Below are 24,169 nucleotides of genomic sequence, written 5' to 3' on the forward strand. Positions count from 1 at the left end.
AAGCTTTGTTGCATTGATCTCACTTAAAAAACAAATATAAAATACTTATCATTAGTGTAGACACTAAAAAAAATTAAGACAATTATTTAACTCTGTATTAATCGAGTGCTTCTTCAGTCAACTTCTAAGAAAACACAAAGTAACTCCCATGGAATCCGTACAAGCAGGATTTATCATCACCTTTACATGGTTGAAAAAGAATCCCTCAAGGCTCCAAAAGAAAGAATCTTTTATAATTTTTATTTGGACTCCTTAGTATGTCCATGACTTCATTTTCCCTGCATTTCTCAGAAAGGACACCATGTCAGGGAACAGAAATAAACTTTTTAAGAGATGATGCAGAATCTCTTTGTTGCTGGAAACTTGAACTGGCAAACTCAGAAGTGTGCCCTTTCCTTAGTTTCCTCTCATTTTCCAAAAGGGATAGAATTTGAGCTTGCTCTACCCAAGCTCTTTCATGCAATGTATTCAATGATGTCTAGGCTGGCGTGTGCCCTCAGTATGCTGAGTGTCTTTTCAGAAAGCCTAACATGAGCTCTGATGAAGTTAACAGAACCCAGACTTTAATTTTGTCACATTTTGATACCATCAGTGATCTCGTAACAAGCAAATACTCCCATGTTGTAACACACTTCTTATTCACAACCACTTAACCACAAAGCCCAAATAACCAATATTCATTCAGAATCACTTAACCGCAAGTACCAAATACCAAATTCTACCAAATGATAATTTATGTTTAGAATGATAATCCAAGATACTTCTATGATTCATTATGGCCACCTTAATTATGTTCATTATAGCTTTAGCAGTTAGGGAATTTAACTGCATCATGAATCTCTGAACAGTTAATTGATTGCTATATATAAGAACTTGAAAGAGTTCAAAATATTACATTAAACTGAGCATTTCATCTAAGGACTATTCCAAATAAAAGCAATTTAATTGAATTTAGTATTACAGCAAATTAGTAAATAGGCTGTAGAAAATGTGTTTATCATTATGCATTTGTTATTATGTTAATGACAATATTCTGCACATTATATCTGCAACCTATTTTGATTTGAGCTTTTATCAAACAATAGGTTCTTCTAAAACTTAGTACATGAGGAAAGTATGTAGCTGTTGCAGAGGAATAATAAGTGATAACTGCTTATACTAATGGATGTTATTCCCAACAAAAATCAAAGGGTCTTCTGATTCCTTTGCCTCATAGAAGATCACGGATATAGTCAAATTGCATTTTAAAATGTGGTTTTCATCTGTACATTAAAGATTTAATCACGGGGTACCCTTTTACTATGAAACTGTCCGTGAGACGTAGTTGTATTTGAAGTAAATCAGGAGCTGGGGATATAGTTCAGTGGCACAAGCACCTGCCTGGCAAATGCAATGTTGTGAGTTCGATCCCCAATACCATAATAGTAAATGCACTGAACTTCCAACATCTTATTAATTTATGACTGCTCTCTTGTTTTATCTCCAGAATTTTTCCGCGAGCTGCTGGAGAATGCTGAGAAGTCCCTAAATGACATGTTTGTCCGGACCTATGGGATGCTGTATATGCAGAATTCGGAAGTGTTCCAGGACCTCTTCACAGAGCTGAAGAGATACTACACTGGGGGCAACGTAAACCTGGAGGAGATGCTCAATGATTTCTGGGCTCGGCTCCTGGAACGGATGTTCCAGCTGATAAACCCTCAGTATCACTTCAGTGAGGACTACCTGGAATGTGTGAGCAAATACACAGACCAGCTGAAGCCCTTTGGAGATGTGCCCCGGAAGCTGAAGATTCAGGTCACTCGCGCCTTCATTGCTGCCCGCACCTTCGTCCAGGGCCTCACCGTGGGCAGAGAAGTGGCGAACCGAGTTTCTAAGGTATTTGAGTATGTTCCGTGTCTCTAGCTGTTCTTCCCTTTTATTCTGGCTTTCAAACAAATGTTTACAAAAGAAATTAAGGTGAACGTTGTTACTTGTGTTGGTCCTCGCTCTTAGAGGAATCAGCTAAACACACAAGTTTAATTCTATTTTTGTTTTTCCCCTTGCTTTGTGTGAGAGAAGACAGAATTCCAAGCATCTTCTCTGTGGCTCAGGGAACAATGTCCATATTTGTCAGCAACAGAGTAGTTTTCATCAGGAACAATGTGATGACAGTTGGTTTAGAACTGTGATCACTTGACGTTTCTGATAAGAATTTTACGGGTTATAAATACTCATGAAACAGCCCATTCAGGGCTTCTGGTCCTTTGGGAATGAAAATGGCCTTCTTGATCAGAACTGCAAGTAGAGACAAGCTGCTGTTCAGGACAGTGGCACCTGCCAGTTCTTCTTTAGAATGTTTGTCAAGGTGGCTGAATTCCCTAATAGTAGAGGAGGAACTCTTTGATGACACCTATAGAACTGGAGGAGAACTCACAAATACAAAATATAGATTCTGGCAGATAATTCCTTTTGTTATCCATTATCTGTACAATTCCATGCTGTGAGTTGTGCTGGGCTTACGAAAAGGATAAATCATAAGCTCACTGTGGGGCCTTTCCTGGAGGATAACATCTCTAAACCTTAGATGCGAGAGATCATTTTCCACTGCTGTCTTTAAACACTGAACATTTCCTGTGCAGAGGATATCTGCCTTTGTTTAGGTTTGTCCTTGACATTTAATTGCTCTTATGAGATGGGCCTTCCCATTTATGAGGTCAGTCCTGCAAAGAAACTAACAGACGATTACTATAAGTAAAGTAAAAAAAATACATAAAAAGGATCTGGCATTATGTCACCTAAGGAAGGTCATATTTGTACAAAGATTATTGCCAAATAGTACTTTTTATTAGAGAGCTGTGCCAAAGAACCACAGTGTTTTTCATAACTATTGGCACTACCCTGCTGTATTTCTTTTTTTTCTCCCCACTTTGATCTCAATATTTATATCTTGGCATAAAGATCCTACATACCCTTATAAGTGTTTCTCTATGGAATTATTTTTAAAATTCATAGACTATATTGTTAAGTGATCAGTTCCTGAAACATTTGAGCATATGGAAAGGTTATTTGCAAAAGACTCTTAAAGGGGATAGTTACAAGTGATTTAATGATGTAAAGAGTATGTAATTCAGATGTTCAGTACAATACTTTTTATTGAATAGCAGTAATGATTTCTATGTCAGAGGACACATATTAATAAGTAACTGGCCTTGTGGAATAGCAAGAGGAAATACGATCATGTGAGAACAATCTGTAAACTATAAATTAATACCAACTAAATAGATATTCTATAATTTCTTGAGCAGATACATTTTGTTGTAAAGAACAATTTAGTTACATTAACTTGGTAAGTCACACTAAAGATGAATTGAGTCCCAAAAGCTTCAGATTGAAGCCTTTGTTCTTGGTGAAAAATGAAACAGAGCATCACCTGTGGTAGTGCATCCCTGATTCTAGCACTTGGAAGGCTGAAGCAGGAAAATCCAGAAAGATTTCCAGACCACCCAGGGCTATAGGGTAAGTTCAAGGGAGACCTAGAGTATACATCAAGATCCTGTCTCAAGCTCCAAAGAGAAACATGAAGTGAGAAAATCAAACCATAGATTGATGTAAGTAATATTGCTTCTGGGAGTAATTATTTTGCCTGAGTCTAAATCACAGTTAGATCCATGATACCATGAACTGAGGAATACCAGTGACCCAAGGAAGTATGCGTTTTCTAGCAAAGTATCTAAAAAGCCACAAGATCCATTGCAGCTGACCATTTCCCTGCATCTCGGAGGATGCCATTAATAATTTTCAAGGGTGGCCACCCCACTTTGATCATTCCTTCATCATTGAGCTCTTTGTCTACCGTCATCTAACATAATCTAAATAGTGGAGTTTAACATCATGGCCCAACTACGACTACATGATGACCTTTAGTCCTTTCCCAGAAGTGCTGAGGAAGGGACTTGGGAACACTATATTCTTGGTTTGCCCACTCCCTTCATTTACATAGCAACAGTTTTTAGTATGGGTTTGTGGGTTACATAAGCTTGAAACTTAATTGATTTATGTAATTGTGACTTGGCTGACCTGAGGCCCATTAGCCCTAATCAAATAATCTCATGAATCCCATGCAGATATCTGAGTACTGCCTTTTGGAGAAAGAAAGGAGGGAGGAGCAGAGAAGGAAGTAGGAAAGAAGGGAAGGAGGAAAGGAAGGAGAGAGAGAAAACAAGAAAGGAAAGAAAAAGGAGAGAGCCTCAGAGTAAAAGAAGCAGAGAAATTTTTCTTAATTCATAGCTCTAATATTTCAGTATTCCCTATTGAGGTTTCTCACTTAATGATTACCAGATGGTCTATACCTAAGTAAACTAAAACAAACTTACTAGCCCTGTGATTTTTAGCACCCAGACTACTTTGTAATAATTATAAAATATTACATGTATGAAGAGTGAAGGAAAAAAAGGCCCTGGGAAGCCGAAGCCTTCTTGTGATCTATTAATTGACTGCTTTAGAATTGGTGAAATGAAGCCCAAAGGAAGAATTCAAGGCAAAATTCTCACTTTCAGATCAGCAAAGCAGACTCTTCTCTGACATCGTGTTTTATGGATTTTGTTCCCTTTGGTTTTTCTGTTCATTGACAGTAACTTGAAGTCTTTGAAGGCATCATTAATAGTTTCTAATTAATTGTTTTGACTAGAAAATTTAAGTCTTTGGCAAAACACAGAAGTTGACACAAATGTTTTGATGTAATGTTGCAGGGAATTTCCTTAGAAGAAAAAGGAAGACTGAATTTGTAAGAATCAACAGAATTATTTATAACACTTACATTTTCCATTTTCTGGGTATACAGTATGACTTTTTCTAACCTTTAAAAGGGGCAAATGCACTGGAAGTGACCATAACTCAAGATCTGACTCAGAAGTGTTGTATGTTTGTGGAATGAATATCTCTGTTTAGTGAGCCAGGATTCATTTTCTGTGTGAATTACCATTTTTGAGCATGCCAAGTGTTGGCAAAATGTGGCGTATTGGGAAATTTAAAACTTTGCCAGTCAAAGTATAAATTGATGCCCTTACCTTAGAAAATTATTTGCAAATTCTTGTATTGTTGAAGACATACATACCCTAATACTAGTTCTTTCCTCGTAGACCAGGTTACACATGCATACAGATAGACATATAGAAGAATGTTTATAGCAACAATTTTTACCATAACAAAAAAGTGAAATATTGTACATATCCCATCTGCATAAACAGTAATCTCTGCCAGGTAAGGTTGTGCATGGAAGCACTGTAATCACAATAATCTGGGAAACTGAGGCAAGAGGACTGCGAGTTAAATGTAGCCTGGGCAACTTAGTGAGACAATGTCATAAAAAGTTAAAAAGGGGTGGGAATACAGCTTAGTGCAGAGGCCCTGGATTCAATCCCCAATATCACAATATATAAATGAATGAATGAATATTAAAGAGGTGATTTCTTCATACCATGAAATCCTGTGAAGTTTAAGAATCAAGTGTACTAGTCATACGTATAGGTGAATCATAAAAATCTTACTAGAGGATACATACCTCAGATCACTGAAGAATGTATACTATTGTAGAAAGTTCAGAAACTGAAACTATGTGATATATTATTTAGAAATAAAAGGATATCTAGTAAGACTGATGAAAATTTAGAGACTGATAAGCATGACGATCAGACAGTAGTTTCCTCTGGAGATGAAGTTTGGAATACAAGCAAGGTGCTTCCAAAGCTGTTGATAGTGGGGAATTTCTCAGTTCAGGTACTAGGTTGAGGAGGGGCAGATCCACCACCAGGTTCTTTTCATCTCCTGTCCTGATCATACGTGTTCATCCTCCTGTATAGTCACCAAATTGTGTTTTGTATTAATCTTTTAAACATATTTGCTTTTGGTTCTTGAGTCACTCTCAGCTGTTTCTAAAACTGTTTGATATTTTTGTATTTGCTCACCAGCCTATGGCAAGTACACGTAAAAGGCAGAAGTCTACCACAAACATAACCAGTAGTACAATATATTTGAATAATGGATCCATGCTATTGTTTTTTATCATAGATATTCTCTTAGAACACAATTCTCATTCTTTCACACTCACCCATTAGCGAATAAAAGCAATGCCAAAAGCCATGCTGAGAGGCTCAGGCATTCTGAAGACCAGAAAGAGCATTTCAAGAAGGGTTCTGAAAAAGTTGTCCACTTAAGCCACGCTTCAATTATTCATTATGGTGGCAATTGCAGAAAGGATCTTAACGTCATTACTGGTCACCATGAAGGCGTTGAGACAAGGAAGATGTGATTGATTCCTATCTTTTTGCTTTACTAAAGCTGATTTCTATACAGGAACAAGAGCTGTAATTTGTGTTGAGACAGAATTTTAACTGGGCGTGAGGCTGCACACTGGTCATCTCAGCACTCTGGGAGGCTGAGGCAGAAGGATTACAAGTTCTTGTCCAGCCTGAGCAATTTAGTGACTTAAAATCTGCCTCAAAATTAAAAAAAGAAATAATAAAATGTGTGGTTGTGGCTCCATGTGAAGGCTCTGTGTTCAGCTTCCCGTATTGCCACCAAAAAAGAGATGGGGATGGGATAGGTGGAGACTGTCACTTCAACTATTCAGGTCGTTTCATTGTTTTAATTCAGAAAAATCTAGCATGTAGTAGATTGGAATCCATATAATTTGAGACACTGACAAATAGTGTCATTTGCCTGAATATATGTCTATAACTCTGTAATGTTTGTTTCTTTTGGACATGACTTTTCTTTTCCCGTCTTTTTGAGCCTGTGTATTACTATGCAGTTCAGGTTGGCCATTATCTCACTCTGTAGTCCAGGCTGTTCTCAAACTTGCAAGGATCCTCCCGCCTCAGCCTCCCAAGTACTGGGGTTACAGAAGTGCACTGTCATGCCCAGCTGGATCATGATGTTGAAAGTCAAATTTGCCTTTAGTTTTTAGAAGGACTAGCGTATTTTCATCAATAGACATCTGCATGTGCATGCTACACAGGTGCTTTTGCATAAAGAAATTCTTAAATTATTCACTGACCTTAGTAAACTAGTCTTGCATTAATAATATGTGCCTAGAAAACACCAAAAAAGGTCAATTTTCAATAAATGTGGTTGATGTAGTATAAGTTTGAAAGCAGTTATAATCAAATTTGATGAGAGTAAGGCTATAAAATACCTCCATTCATAGTATTTCTTTGATCACAGCAGCAAACCTTTCTAAAGAATGTACTGTGGCTTCAATTTACAGGAGAAAGCTGTTCGTACTAGTTGCACATTTTAAGAAAAGAATTTGAGATGTAAAGTGTGACCACTTATTATAGCCATTACTTGAGTTACTGGTTTTATTCCTTCTATGGCAATTTTTTGATTGGAGTTAATTTCTGTGGCTTGATTCAGAAATAAAAATGACCACAAAGAAGGCCTTAGGTGAAAGAAACCTTCTTATGATTCTTCTGTGGTTGGTATCTTCTCTTCTCTAATTGATGATTATTTAATGTAGATTACTTCAATAATATATTGTGTGCAAAGAAAGATAAGCCTTTCAAATTATCAATAACGCTTTTACATGTACAACTTTTAAGCAAACATTAATAATTTAGCCTTGCCTTATGATGATGCTATATTTTGTTTAGAAAGTACTTTGCAGTTGATGAATAAATAATTTCATGATAAAGATAGTAAGAATATGAAATTAGTATTAGGAATCAGAGCAAAAATAGCTGCTTAATATAAATGATTGAATGTGTATAAATTTTACCATGGCCCAAGGACTGCTAAACTGCAAATTCAGGTGGTCAAAAGAACTTTCTGACACCTCTAAACTACTTTTCACCTCTAAACTGCAAGGTGAGATGCATCATCTTTGAATCTACAGAAGAGAGAAAGCTTCTATTTTGTTAAAATAATTTGATCACTTGGATTAGAACAATTGAAATCTTTTTTACATATTTTAAGACTTCAGTGCAATGCAGATAGCCTACATATATAGATTTGGAAAATCATTGTATTAAAGATGGTAAACGTCAAGGAAAATGAAGCCGTTTTTTTTCCAGTGCTTAAAAGCCATTTGTGTGTCCTTTTGTCTTGGTCTTTTGTACCTTGTGTCTCTTTTAAATGACTTAAATTATTTTATTTGAGAATCATTCTGTTGGAATTGGTTAAAATGAATTCCTTTCTTGCCACTGAATGCAATTTTGTGATTTTGTTCATATTGAGGAGAGGCTTCCTAACCTTTTCTAAATGTGCCACCTGCTAGCAGAAAAAGTTTGCACAGTTCACACTATCCAGAACCTATCAGGTGTATCGTTCTGCCCCTTGCAGTCTGTGATGAATTTTTATAATAGTCTACTATCATCTGACCCAAATGTAGACCCTTGTAAAAATGGAGCAATTTTTGAGATTTAGCTTAGTTTTGATCAGTATTTATGTAGTATACTTAGAAAATTAAGTACTATTGATAAGTGAAGTTGGAAGATTAAGCAAGTTAAAGTTTTTGCAAGTATTAATTAGAGAAAAGAAAAATAGAAACAAATGATGTCAAATGTGTAATGAGAGAATTCTAAATAAATGCTTTAGAAATGGAGAAGAGAGGCACCTAGATTAATGTTAGGGTGCAAATAAACTGTCACGGGTTTACATGTCTGAACTCCATTTTGAGAACAGGCAGGAATGGGTGTTGGGTAGTTGATGTGGTCACCTGGCACAGGCAAGGGTGCTGCATGCAGAGGCAACAACTGAGCACAATTGTAGAGCTGTGGAACCACTTGATATGTGTAGGAAACCCAAAGCATGTGATATTTCTGTGGTGCAAAGCATAAAACAAGAAATGGGGAGAGACAAGGCCGGAGACCTATGCTGAACCTTTGAAGTAAAAACTCTGCTTTTACTAATGTTTTATGCATGTCTATTCTGCCTGCATAATTAAAAAGTAATCCTTCTGTGGATAGAGGCATTCCAGTGCTTTGCAAAAACAAACATATGTGATCCACCTAATATGTACAGACACTGTTTTATGGAAAACAGAGGAAATAACAGTGAATAGCTGCACCTTTGAGTAAATTACAGTCTATTAAAGAAAGATACAGAATAATAATTTCAAAAATAGTATAAATACTCAACATAATGATGGATATGGATAAAATGCTGTGTACACCAAGAGAAATACCTGTTTTCCTGGCCTTTAAAAGTTGGAGAAGGCATCTTAGCATGGGCAAAACACCTGTATTATGTTCTACAAACATGTACAAAAAAAGGAAGGCTTGAGTGATGGTTGAGAGGAGATGAAGGAAAGAAGATGAAATGAACCAACTTCCGACCAGGGACATAAGCACTGTGTACTACACCTATGTACTAGTAAATTGAAATTTTTATTCAAAAAAAGATGAAAAAGGAATAAAGCTTGTTCATAAAAAGAAAAGGGCTGCAGATATCCTGCCGGTGCTAAGGCCATAGTCTCTTGTAGTTCAGGCTAGGATGTAGATTTAGACATTTTATTCGGCATAACAATTCAGATACAGGAATTTGAAGGGCTTCACGCAGGCAAGAATATCCGCCAACATCTTTCAGTAGACAATAACATGATTCACTTTTTACTTAAAAGAAGGTGGCCCTTGGTCTGTAGTCCTGATACACTAGATGTGGGGGCCGATGGCAGGTGCTAAACAGAAAGCAGATGAGAAGCCAACAGGACCTGAGTCAGAACAGCAGGGCCCAGCGCAGAGAGTGCATCTGCGCAGAGATACAGACTCCGCAGCACAGCAGCTGAGTGCCGGCTTTCTGGGGTTTGTCCCCAGCAAGGCACATGGTGTCTGGCTCACCATTCATTGGCAACAGTTATCTCCCTGCTGATGGATTTGAGCATCCCTGAGATATCAGTGTTGGCAAATGCTGGAAGCGTTTAGCTAGAGAAATAAGAAACAAGCTCAGATGAGCTATCAAAGACTATACATATTTAAAGAGGATTCGGAAGACAAATGCCAAGAACCAGAAAAACACATTCTAAAAGTAAAAGGAGAGAGAAGTTAAGAAAACAAAATAATAACCAGCCTTGACTCCTACAGATAGTGGCGAGTGTTGAGAAAACAGAACTTTGGATATGGTCATTAGAATTCATTGACTTCGCCAGCACAGTTGGACCAGAATTGTTTAATTAATTGAGAAATTAAATCTCCTGCTCCTAATAATAATGTCTGTGGACCAGCACCTGTCTATGAATAGGCTGTTACCATTCTGAAATAGGGAAATACAAAAATTGAAAGCAGTATTAAAATTTCTTCAGGATGTGGTCTGTAGACTCATCCCTGATGGTGGTTGAACTTGTGTGTGGATTCTACTGCAGGAGCAGCACACTGGTTTTGCTTGTAGGTCATGGATCAGATTGTGACTTCCTGGGAATCAGTCATAGATGGTTTAGATAATTTGAGCCTCAAACATAGCCTGAAATGTGTGACTCTAGAATAATGCTAAGAATAAGAAAAGAAAGTGTATTTTGAGTGATTCTTTTGGCGTGTGTGGGTTTTTTCTTTCCTTCAGTTTCCCTGCGTCCCTTTTCTGTGCCTTCTCACCCTCCTAGTTCTGCTGGGATATATTCCTTATCTTTACAATCACAACGGGTTCCCCATAAACCCACTCTGATTGGCATGTCTACTGTTTGCCTGTGCCCCACAAGTAAGAGGATTCCTTTGAGGCCACCGAAAATGTGTGCTGTGAGCCCACAAGACGTCTTTGTTACTAATAGGGAACATTCACTGGTGAAATGTGCCAATTAATGTACATCACAAATGAAAAAGCCCAAGGATAACACTCTAGTGCTATAACTCAAAGAATGCTGTTTCTAAAATGCCTTCATCAGGAAATCGGACCTGACAGTTTATCCCAGTGTCAGCGCTGACTCTGTCCTTGAATATTTTCCTCTGAATGCATATAATGCTTTTCCTACTAGGATGCTTTAGGAAACAGGATTTGAATGACAACCATACAGTAATTACACTTGCAAAAGCAAGTTCAGTGTGCAGGAAAGAGCTTAGGCAAGGTATGTGATATGAGAGCCTGAACTTGAAAGTTTGGAGGATTTCTCTTTTATTGTCTCATCTTTGGAGATTCAGTGTTACAAGGACATTTCCTGATGCAATATCAGTGCTCTGTAGAGGTTTATGATCCAAGATACACATCAAAAAGAATTTTAATAAAACTTGACAGATATATTGCATTAATAGTGCTGACATAGTGAGGAGACAGAACTTAGAGAGTATGACATACTAGTGTTTCTTAAAATGACGTGTTAGGTCATACAGATACTTGTTTCTAAGAACAACGAGAGATCTATTATTACTTCCCACAGATTTTCTCCATTGTTGTCTTTGTGATTACAAGCAAAGGTTATTCCCCTTCGTAAGTGTGCATTATACACCTTCATCTTGATAAGCTCTACTCAGTGCAAATACAATGGATCAATCTCAGATGCATAGGATATAGCAGTCATACCAAACGACTTTACAAGTCTACATTTTCTTGTGTTGAACTGGGATAATCAAAAGTGAAAATGGACAATTCAGAGTGTCAGTACTAGGACAATGTTGACCTTGACATTCAGTTGTAAGTAAAACTGTGACCTAAATCAATAGATACTCCAAGTTAATATCAACTGACATTTAAGTCACTTACATAAACAGAAGTTTTGAATTCATTTTCACCCTTGCCAGATATGCTGTGTGTCACAAATGCCACTGTCATATTCAATACTCAACAGAGAGCAGTGGCTTTTAATTTTGTCTTCTTCAGTTCATACTATGTGACTAAGTCAGGAAGGCAAACTTTTCTGTGCTCATTTTGTGTAGGCTTTTGGAAATCAAATACATTCACTCATTGAGCACTTTAAATTTTCATAAATATATTAATTATGGAGGTACTGTTCTGCATATTGCTTTCATAGTTAGGTACAAATATCAACCTTGCCATAAAGAAATGTAGTCATTTATAAATAATGGGTGTTAAAACTTTCATTTGCTCTAGGCTTTCTAGAAACATGCTCTCTTACTCAAAATACACTAAGACATACGGCAATGTTTATTTCACCATTTTTCAATGAACGTGGACAATATTTAGTAAGAAATACATGGTTTTATAGAGCTGTAAAAATAACAGAGAAGCAAGCACTCTGTAAGCCTTCATTCTTCTTTCTGAGTGTCTTGTGGCTCAAATTAGACACTAGACCAAGGAGAATTCAACTATGCTGGCAATAAAGAATTTTATTGAAAAGACAAACCTTATGATATCCTGCTGCATTTGTAGACAGATGATAACTGTATAAAATATTTATGACACCATTTCCCTAAAATATCTGAACTACCTATTTTGGAATAGAAAAAAACACACCCTGACATTTTGGCTATGATGGCAGATAGACTGGAAATTGAACTTTTTTTTTTTTAATTTGTGCAGTTTTTAAAGTGTTAAAGTGATAGTTTTTTTTTTTCTAGCAACGGGTCTGATATACAAATTTTTAATAAATTGTCAGCCCTCCTGCTCCCTACTGTCTAAATCTTCCATCTGTGTCACATTTTGGTTATAGACAAAGGAAGCTGAGGAAATGACGTAATCTCCTGAGTCACCCAAATCAAGTGGACATTTTTTTTTTCTTTCGAATCACCAAGAAAATTCAGGCAAAAATAGTTTCTCTAACCTAAGTGATACATTTTGTTGGTTATTTGTAAACTAATTTTATATATTTTCCCATCCATTTTCCAAACTAGAAAATCAACATATGCAAATTCCTCATTTTTTTAAAAAATGCAGAAGACTACAGAGAAGAAAAGAATTCTAAGATCCCCTAATACAAAGATAACTAATATCACAGGTTTGCATTTCTAGTTTACCCCTAATGTAATTTTCTAATGTCAAACTATATGGAATGTTTATTATTGAATTCTATTATTTTCATTTTAATATCCTATGTAGTGGCATTTCTTTTAAAAATGGTATTATTTACTTAGAAGTTCTTTCTCATTCTAGGAGCTTTGTTTGAGATCAATATTTTTAAGGAACTTTCAAATATACTAATCTCCTGGATATTCTCAAAAACAGAAGAACCTGTCCTAAATAGTTTGTGTGGATTGCTAGTTTAAAAACACACTATGTACTTTGAATACCAATTTACATGAAGTTTTTGTGAATCTTTCATTTTGTACTTAACTGTTGAAATTGATTGGTTTATAAATATTCAGTTACGTGATTTTGATTCGGGCCAAACTTCCACAAGGAGAAAAGAAAGCAAATGGAGACATTAAGTAGTGATAGAAAGGAGACCAATAAAACAATGCTTAATAGAAGTCCATGGACAGAACTTTCCTTTAGATCAAAACTCTGGCTGTAAACCAGATTAACAAACTAGGGAGACTGGTTTCTACTGGCCCACAGATATTTTACTAGGCATAGATTCATTTTAGATTTCAAACAGTGTTTAAAATTTGAAGAATCAAAATAAAGTATAGATTTTCACAATTTTTTCTAAACATAGGACATACTCGGCCTGTAACTACACAGCAAAAATAAGCTGGAGTTAAATGCTTGGCTTGAGCCTGTTGTCCCAGTTTGGACTGCGGTTGATCACTCCACTACTTGGCCTGATCCTGAAGGCAGTGATATTGCCTTTTACTACAGTGTTTCCTTCTTTTATTCATAATAGGGAAATATTTCATCGTATCTATTTCTTTACCAAAATTGAAATAATGAAATCCAAGTGAGACCATATTTCAAGAAAAATAAATGTTAGGTACCTTCTATTCTTCTTCATTTTGGACATTGTTATAGTTTACATCTAGATGTTCCCCCAGAGCTTCATGGACTTACAGGTGGAAATTTGGGGAAGTGTTTGGACCATGAGGTGTGTTTAGCAGATGATTTAATAACTACATGTAATGTTGGGAGGTGAATCCTGGTAGGAGCAGCTAAGTTGCTAGTGAAGTGGGCTGGAAAGGTAGATCTCCCTCCTGCCTCCCTATCTGTTCACTGTGTCCCTCTGCCATGCCTTGCTGTCCTGAAGCCAGATGACCATGGACTGAAACCTCTACAATCTGTGAGTCAATATACAGTACTCTTTTCCTCCTTTATATTGTGGGTGTCAGGTAATGTGTCGCAGCCATGAGAAAGTAACTAAGATAGCCATAAGGGATAGTCTAAGTATGCAGTATACTAATTGTTTCAAGCATACGACTCAGTGAACTTCACCCAGAGATATTAATTGCATCTTTGGTCTTTGAATTTTTTAAAGATCTTTTGAAGCTTGCTAGTAGCCATCAATATGAAGTGAACATTATTTATCAAGTGAAAAAAAAAGTACTTAACTAAGAAAAAGCTGAACGTTTCTTGATGTTGCCACCAGAAAAGAATCAATGCCACATCCTCCAAGGTTGCTTCTGAGCAGATGGACCTTAGCAACAATAGGCCTAGAATTTTTCCTCTTCATGTCATCACAGCGTCATCACTGGTACCAAATGCTTTGTGTCATCAAGGAAAGCAAGTTACTTATACTTGCCAACCATGGTCAGGTGTATTTCTCACATTTTCCACTTCATCCTTATCTGAGTCCTTTGAGACAGGTGAAGTGATTAGCTCTCTGCAGCTGAATGACACAGAGCCTGTGCTCTAATGCACAGCCTCCTGTGAATATACAATTCCCTGGTCTCTGGCAGGATCAGTAAAGAATGTGCTGCAAGCCACATCCAAATGTAAAAGTTTCTCTAAGTATGTTAAGATAAAATGAAACAGGTGAAATTATTTTAATAACATTTCTTTAATTCTATAAATTCAAAACATTGCCATTTAAATACATAACTAAGATTATTAATGTATATATTTTGTGAAGAAAATGCAGACTATGTTACCTCAAAGAGCCTTACATAAGAGCTCTGAGATAGTTAGCTTTCAGAAAAAAGGGTCATTTTGTTTGTTTATTGAGACAGAGTTTTGTCATGTAGCTCACACCAGCCAGGAACTCACTATGTAGCCTAGGCTGACCTCGAACTCTTTCCAGTTCTCCTGTCTTGGCCTCCTGAGTGCTGGAATTATAGTCACACACCACCACACCCAGAATCCAAAAAGGCTCCTAACTCCTATGAAGAGATTCCCATCACTAAATTTAATGACTAAAAGTCACGTAATTCATCACTGTCTGTCTAGATAGAGCTGAAGGTAGTTTTCTTATTCTTTCTTAGAAAAGAAAGTTTGTTGTTGTTGTTATTGTTATTGTTATTTTTTTCAATCAGCTACCCCTGAAATATTGGTTCTCTTAGATCATTATATGAAATGCAGAATCAAATATCAATGTGTATTTTGGGCATATAGCATGTCTTGGTTTGGATTCGTGACACTTTATGGACTTGGGGGTCATACATGTCTAGGAACTAATGAATTAAATAGTGCACAGATGTAGTTTCAATACATTATTCTCCTATTTATGATAAAGAAATTTTAGTAACTCATTTAAGAAAATCTAAACTCTTGTAGTTGATTATTCCTTTAGTCCCTCTGGTTAGAAAGTAAAGAGGCAAACATTCTGTCTTTGCATGGTGCATTTCTTTCCCTGATTAGAACTCTAACATAAATAATGCAGATGCTTTATTGAGAGATTTGTTCTTGCCAGCGTCTCAAAAGCCCTGTATGTGCTGCTACCAGGATTCCTAAATGTGATGAGCATCGGGAAGTTTGCAAATCATCACAGATGGATTACTTTGTGATTTTCAATCTGCCCTGGGGAAGTGGAGGAAACTAATTAATACAGCAGTTGGCAAGTATCTATGGGTGCTAGCATTAGCAGTAAACTAAATAAATAAGCGGCAAATGATAATTACGGGTATCTTCTCTGAGATATTTAGCTCTTCAGAACCAATCCTAGTACTCGTGATGCTGGTTCATCGCTGGATTAAATGACCCAAACCCCCACTGCTGACTTTTATATAGATGGATCTGAGGCCATTTCATGATTTTTGTTGTCATCATTGCTGTGTACAGGCAACAACCTGAAAGATCACACATCTTATGTTTCTCCTGAGGCATTTTAGCATGCATTTATATGGGAAAGAAAAACAACTAAATTATAGTTTTAATGAATTACTATTTAGGTGCACAAAGGAATACTTCAGTGCCTTGTCAAAGCTGATGCTCGTCTTCCCATCCTCTGTCACCGCCAAGACAAAGGTTCTCACAAGGAAGACCGTATCATGTTGCATACTCACTATTAATTCATAAATGAGCCTCATGGGATTGATAGTTTTGTCACTATTCGGTGAACTGTGACTTCTGGTTTCCCTTCAGAGTTGGGAAGCTCACATCCATGTGGCAGAGTGGACAGTCCTGCACCCGTGTCTGACTCCTGGACACAGGAAGCTTCTTCCTCGGCACATGGCACCATTGCTTGGGAGCTGACTTAGCCTTATTCTGTAATTTTATACTCTAAGTTAATTTAAACTTAGAGTATTCAAACTGATTTATGTTGAGATTTTTAAATTATTTCCCTCAAGACAACCCGGAAGATTAGGTTAACAGTTTTCTGAACACAACTTTGACTCAATTTCAGGGGGACAGACAATTGAATGTCAGCATCCCATAATTTTAGCTACACAGTGTCATTTTCTGTCTGCCCTCTGCTGCTGAGTCAAAAATCTCTTCAAGAGATTGCTAGTATTTCAGTGTATTTGAAACAAGGAGAAAGTTCATGGCTAACTTCTATCTGCAGCCTTGAAGTCTTTCTTTGTCTCCATTTCAGCATTTATGCCTTTTAGGGGGTAGTCAGCAACCTTAAAAACTAATGCATTGAAAGCTGAGCTTAATGGTTTCAAGGAACACAGTTCCTTGGTAGCCTCACTGCACGTTATTTTCTTTCTGTGTTGCCTCCTATTTATATAGTCTTCCCTTTCTTTATTTCTCTGCTGAAATTTAAATTGTGATCATCCTAGGTGTAGTCTCCCAGGTTTGGTTCTGTATCTTCTCGGGGGCATCCTAAGAATGCCTTCCAGGAAATACAATTTTGATCAAGCCACCGTTTTGTTCATAAATCGTGGCATGATGTTTCTTATCAATTGCTCCGATTTCCTGAAATATTCACTCAGAGTTTGACTCTTTGCTAGACCCAACCTGGAAATGGTGGATATTCTTTCACAAGAAATCCACAAGTCAAGCAAAAGCACCTTTGCTTTGTCTACAAATCCTCACTCATTTGCTGCCCTTAATCTTTAGTCTCCATTCCATGCCCAGTTTTATGCAAGAGAAGCCTTCATCTTGCTCTCTAGGAAAGTTTTTGTGACAATCTCTGCCAGTTTTTAAACTTCACCTTTCTCTTCACTCCTAAACCGTCTTTCTTACCATGTTTGAAACTTGCTAAAATCCAGTCCTTACAAGTTGCTTTTCTAGAAGGCTTCTGACACACTAATCAGTATTTTACTCAGTCTGGTTTCGGAACCACTGTCCTAACATGTCACCCATCTGTTACTGTAAAGTGTCACCTTGGCTTCTACAGAAGTTTTCCTCAGTCTGAAGATTTAAACTAGTCATTGAGAAAGGACCAAGCCTACCCTGTTTCCCCATTCTTCAGAGCAAGCCTAAGTGAGGTTGATGTTTGGTAGACATCACTGATGAGACATTACTTTGTCCCCTTTACCACAATGGTGATGTTTGGGTAATAGCCATGTGTGTTACAACATCTCCCACGTTATTTTAAATGATGCCCTGAATATTTGGTGGCTTTATGAAAGGATGTCACCTAGGCCCTTCACAAATCCTTCCATGAGATAAAATTAACCATGATGTTACCAACAGAATGATACATATTTTGTGGGTTTATTGGAACATCTAGATACAAAGACAGTGTGGACAAGTGAAGTATTAATGACTGAATATAAATTGGGAAGCCTACTCTCCTTCAGTGTATGCTACATGATATCACTGCTTGAGAAACTCTGAAGAATAGAGCATCTTCAGTTTTACTCCATGTTTCTGTATCATCTATCTGTATGTAGATGTATATATTCACAATGGTTCCATAGATGCTGGATTAAATAATTTCTCCATGTTTTCCTTGTATGTCTTAGAATTCAACTCATCTATCCAAGGGTTGACTGATTATCTGATTGCAATTTAGTTCCAAGAATTATTACTGGACATAAGTGAGTAACAGTGGTCTCATAGACTTCATGAATTAACATTATAGATTTTCCTAAGGATGATTAAGTAGAAAAGAGAGATGTAATCTCTAAATCCTTAAATCTTGGAAATATTTTTTACTGTGAATTAGAACAGTATTAAAGAGAAAGGGAGGAAATAAAGGGAAAAGCAACAAATCTTTTTTTGTAAAATGCTCATATTGCACATTTACGATTGAGCTGTTCTGATTTTGGTAATTAAAATAATTTCCTCTGAGAGGCCTTAATCATTCTTGCCCATGCATAAAAACAAGACTGATGTCATGAGTGAATGATTGAAAGAACGGTCTTGCTCAAATGCATAAGTTCCTATGAGAAATCTTGAAAGACAAACCAGGCATAAAAATGACAATCAGTAGAATTGACCAAAGTTGTTTTAGCAACCCAAGGGATAGATGAGTCCATGAAATTATCCATCGTTCAGCAAATATTTGTTCAACACTAACTCCTAGACCTGTCCTAGAGGAACTCCCATTCCAAAGCAGGTACCAGACCACAGAAGAGAGAAGATAATGACAAGTAACATCCATCATCAGTAAACTATCTATGCCCATAATTATATTTTATACTATGAGCACAATATAAATAGACATGGAATAGAAGAGAGGATAAGCTGGATGTGATCCAGAGCTCAAAGCCTAAGAGCTACTTTGGAACTGAATTTGACCCTAGTTAGTTGCCTAAATAACTTCATTTCTTTCCTTGACCAAGTGAGTAGTATTCGTCACAAGATGAAATACTTCACTGGGAGTGAGATTCCTAGAATGACAATTATTGGTTTGTCAGAACTAAGATACACACACACATATATATATATATATATAGATATAGATATAGATATAGATATAGATATAGATATATAGATAGATAGATAGATATATTCAGGTTTCCACATCAAAACATATAGCTCTATGTAATCTGGAAGAAAAGGGCTGCCCAACTAATCTGGTACCAATTAACTTGAAAGCAGTAAGCAACCTTGCCTTGTATAAGTCTGTGAATGTGGCTTTGGAATCTATCTAGCTACTTCTTTGGGCTCTCATTCATGTATTTGAACTAATTCAAATGTTAGGGCAACACAACTAACTTGGACAAGAACGACATAATCATTTTGTTCTTAAATCACTTCAACTTCCAAAGTCACTAAGGAGCAGTAGGGTATCTGATGTGTAATGGATTTCATGGACTTCTTGGATGTCAACCTGTCTTTTTGGCAGAATCAAACATCTACATCTATTGGGCTACATTTTCTTCTACGGTTCATCATTTTAATGTTGGCACTCAAGACATACTAGGTGTTAACTCACACTCCTGCCAGAGATAATAGACATCCTGCTAAGACATGGCATTTGCAGTGTTCTCTATTGAGCCCTGTATTTGATTGGCATGCATGCCTTAGAAACACTGGCATACCACCTTGGTAGAAGGCATAGTGCCATGTCACAGTTGGGAAGGAATTTGGGCTGCGAAGTGATCACAAATGAAGTCAGCTGAGAATGTTCAGGAATGAATTTCTGGCTCCTGGAGTAGAGGGAAATAAATATTCTTAAGAAAATCTCTGCCTCTTTTATGTAGAAGTTTCCACAGACTTTACATTTCCAAATCTATCTCAGAAAGATGGGTAGAGTCTTGCTAAGTTGAAAGTCATTTTATTATATAAATAATTTTAATAATGTCATGTTTTTCTTGACAATTTTCAAAATCAATATGCAGGTGTGTATAAGATAACATATCACACAGTCAAAAGACTTTTATGTGTTGAGTAGACTGAGTAAAGGATGGTAATCTTCTGCCACTTATTTTGTGGTGAGACTTTCTTACAGAGACTCTATTTCCTAATCTGCAGAGTGGGAATGATAGGAAGTTAGAAAGAATTATTCATACCATGTTCTTACAGTGATTAACACAACATAGAAACAGGAAACAAGTGTTCAATAAGCCAAAGAGATTTTTTTTTTACATTTTTATTTTATTTTTTTAAAATTTTATTTAAAGAGAACCAAAACAGAAAAAGGGGTACAAATAACACAGAATTTCAAAAAAAACACAGAATTTCAAAAAAACACTAAGAAATTACTAGTTGATAAATTACATATTGTCATCTTAGAAATAGTTGTTTAAGTCACAAAGTTAAAGCATAAAAAGTGAACATTCAAACAGTGAGAGTGCAAACAGTTCTGTTCAATGATCCAACAAAAACTTAGTAATATGATTATCTATCTTACACAGTTAAATGTACATGCAGTAATACCTTTAGAACACTTTCTTTTCCTCTATTTTTTTAAAAATTTTATTTAAAAGGAAAAAGAGAAAAAACAAAACAAAGCGGTGTAAGGATACATGTAATACAGAACTACAAAAAAAAAAAAAACACAGTAAGAAATCACCAGTTAATAGATTACATATTATCATCTTAGAGATAGTTGCTCAAGTCACAGTATCAATTTTTACAACAAAAATATCATTGGTATCATAGATCTATATAGAAAGGAAGCAGAATATATTCCCAAGTAGTTGACTAGAAAAACCTACCATACTAAGGTCAATTTTAAGAACCATAATTATCTATGTTGTGAATATCTTTATTGGCACTGTGTGATACTCCATCTGCCAAGAAGATTAGTCTTTTGCTATGTGCTCTGCTTTCATGTTACTACAATAGGCACCAGTAAACAAAGATTAATCTTTCATGGGTTTTATTCTTTTTTAATTTTTTCAACTATTTCATAGCTCCTTCTGGAAATACATGTTTTTTAGGCCCTATGTAAGGCCACACAGGACACAGTCTTAATGGGATTTTTAATTAATCTCATATCATTAGGTATAAAGTAAAAAATAAAACTAGGACTAAATATTTTGTTTAAAAAAGCCTTAGAAAATAAATTCTATAGATTTCATTTCTGTTCTTTGCTTTGTACTCACTCCAGTGTGTCTGTAACATTTTTGTTCTACACCAGCAATTGAAGCCAAAATAATTATCGTAAATGATTTCAAAATTCTTGTTGGATACTTTCAGGATTTAATGAGTCAGGGTCCAGCACTTCTAAAGTAAATAGCACCAGTTCTTCCTAAAGCAGAGACCTGCTGGATAAGTTCAATAACAAAACTTCCCTGTTCAGCAGTCTCTCTGCCTGTCTGATAAATAGTTGAGAAGTGCTGGAAAAAGACTTTTTCTTCCCACAAACTGTCAGTTCCTGTACCCATGGTTTTATTATTGCTTGTACATAAGAACGGGTTGTGCTTCTGTTACTTACACTTTTATTTTTCCTTTGATGTTGACTTCAAAATTATATTTCTTCTCTGTTGGATTTTCTGAATGGCCATGATGCAGTTTCCAACTTAAGATAGGCACTCCACTCTCTCATTGGCTAGAATCATTCACACAAGTGAACTATCTTTTGTACTTTTTAAGATTTACTTTGGTATAAAAATTTAGTATTGTAATCTTAGTATTTAAGCATTTAAAAAATTTACAGAAAATGCATACATCAGTTTTAACACAGTTCTGTGGCAATTTAAAATCCAGTTGAAAGGATAATTAGCAATATTTTCAGAATAGATACAATGAACATAGTTGTGTTTTTACTATCTATTGTGTCTTCTGCCTTGGTAATTAATAACAAAGTTTGTATTATCTAGAAACCAAAACACATATCAAAAAACTATTTTAATGTTGGGGATTATTTTAAAAACATAGGCACTCTGTTTAAACATAATTGTAGTACATTGTATTGCATCCTTTAAAGTCATATACAAATTCCTAATGCCATTGTGGCAATGGAACCATGTTGTTTACAAATCGTCTAAACTAATATGCTTTTTATTGTTGTACAGTTATCTACTCCAAATCTATCTTTCAAAAGCATTTTTGAGGTTAAGTTTTATACTTAGCTTACCAAGTAAGCCTGCCACAATCATTTTTAAGTCATTAATTGAATTCTTTTCTATTCAAGATAAATTGTTTTAATAGATGGTTCTATAAAATTACTTATATTTATATTCCTAAAATATTGAATTGGGATCCAGTACCATAAATTTCCGAATGTTATCATACTTAAACACATATTTAGGATGCCTGTGTTTATTGTTAGACAGTCCTTTCAGGCTGATACTGTTTCAGTGATTTTATACTTATAAAAAAAGACAATTGAATAAACACGCTTCCACAAATAATAATATATATTATTATGTTTTCTGAATTTCTTACTGATGCTCCAGCAAGCAAAATAAGTTTATTCTTACATTTTTTATTTTCCACTATTCGAGTTATTATTGTCCTTATGATATGATAAAATTTTAATGTGAATACTGTTGAAATTCACAAAACAACTCAAGTTAATGAAACAGAATAACATGTTCATAGGGACAAGATTAAATGATTGTAACTATTGTCAGGTGTCAAGATTGCTTTAGCCTTTCCCATAAATCACCGTGGGAGTGTCATTATCATATGTGATTAATGACACTTCATGTTGTGAATCTGATCACAAAAAAAGAAAATAGAGGAAATCACTCATGAACACCTTACATGAAGAGGTTGGGATGTCTCTTCTAAATTACCATAATTTGATTACTCTGTGAGTCTATTAACACAATTCATTGAAACCCATGGAGACCTAACAGAGATTTACGCCATGGTATCAGATCCTTTGCATAAGCACTCAATGAATAATTCTGGGAACAGCCACAATCTCTTTTCCTGTATTGCATTTTTGATTTGGAAATTTCTGAGTACCTTTTGTGCTTTCAAGGTATCTCACAGTGAAAATTGTTTGCCTTTTATAGTTGTATTCAGTGATAACATTCAAACTTACTATTTTGAAAAATTTACTTTTTAGTTCTTTGAATTCCAAATCACTGTTGTCTCTTTATAGAAGCAGTTATAAACTTTCATTTGAATTAGGTTGTTAAAAATGCACTAGCAATACACAAAAGACTAAAATGAAGGTTTCTTTGACATTGTCTATTAAAAGTGGCTTTAAAATACAAATTTTTTATATTGAAAATATAGACATTTCACCTAATGAAAAACACTTTGTAGTAAGAAGCATCTATACACATGGAATATTGCACTCTAAAGACAAAACATAAAGTTATCTGATCTATTAATGAGCTAACTAATCTACTAAATTCATTTGCTTGAGTAACATCTTTTTATTTATATAAATTTATAGTAATGAACTTTCACTTATTAGCATAGTCTTTACTTAATGTATTTGATTAATTTATTTTTCTATTATAATGAAAGTTAGATTTAAAAAATAACATCATTTTTAGAGCAGTTTTTGATTGAGAATGAATTTACATGGAAAGCAGAGGGACTTAGACATACCCTCCACTGCATCCCAGCTGTATCCCCCATATCAATATTCCTACCAGAGAGACAGCTTGTTATAATTAATGAGCTTGCAGTGACACATCATAGCCCAAAAACTGTAGTTTACATTCAAATTCACTCTTGAGCTGGACAAATATAGACTGACATCCATCCATCTATGTTCCATTTACTCATTTTTCTTTTCCTGCTGATAAATTCAGATCTTTTTTATGGTCTTGTAGTTTTGATATGGCAGACTGTCATATAGCTGGCATCATATGAAACTTTTCCAGATTCACTTTTTTACTTTAGTTATAGGCATCTTAGTTTTTTCTATGTCTTTTCATGGATATTTTGAATAACAGTCTTTTAGATGTGCTTCTTCCATGTCTTTTCATGGAAGAAACTTGGTAACTCTTTTCCTGTGCTAAAGGGTATCCCATTGCCTGGAGCACTAAACTCTCCATTTATTTACTGAAGGACATAATGGTCGCTTCCAAGTTTTGACAGTAATAAATAAAATTGCAATCCACCTCTGTCTATATTTTTTCCACCCATGGTCATAAGTTTTTAACTCTTTTGAGTAGTACTGTGGAAAAGGATTGCTTTCTTATATGACAAAAATGTTTAATTTTGAAAGTTAGATTTTAAAAATAACATT

General features: G+C 35.6%; 1 protein-coding gene across 3 annotated transcripts in view; it reads left to right on the plus strand.

The window, feature by feature from the left end:
• Positions 1 to 24,169, plus strand: part of Gpc6 (glypican 6) — a 1,068,618-nt gene that overhangs the window by 537,177 nt on the left and 507,272 nt on the right. For all 3 annotated transcript variants that reach the window (XM_005007165.4, XM_003477617.5, XM_063246933.1), the window contains exon 3: positions 1,487 to 1,878. In XM_005007165.4, coding sequence (XP_005007222.1) covers positions 1,487 to 1,878 — 392 coding nt within the window. The remainder of the gene's footprint in view (positions 1 to 1,486; positions 1,879 to 24,169) is intronic.

Source organism: Cavia porcellus, unplaced genomic scaffold, assembly GCF_034190915.1.
Source record: "Cavia porcellus strain 051 isolate PalLab524CR breed Dunkin Hartley unplaced genomic scaffold, mCavPor4.1 scaffold_4, whole genome shotgun sequence".
Classification (NCBI taxonomy): domain Eukaryota; kingdom Metazoa; phylum Chordata; class Mammalia; order Rodentia; family Caviidae; genus Cavia; species Cavia porcellus.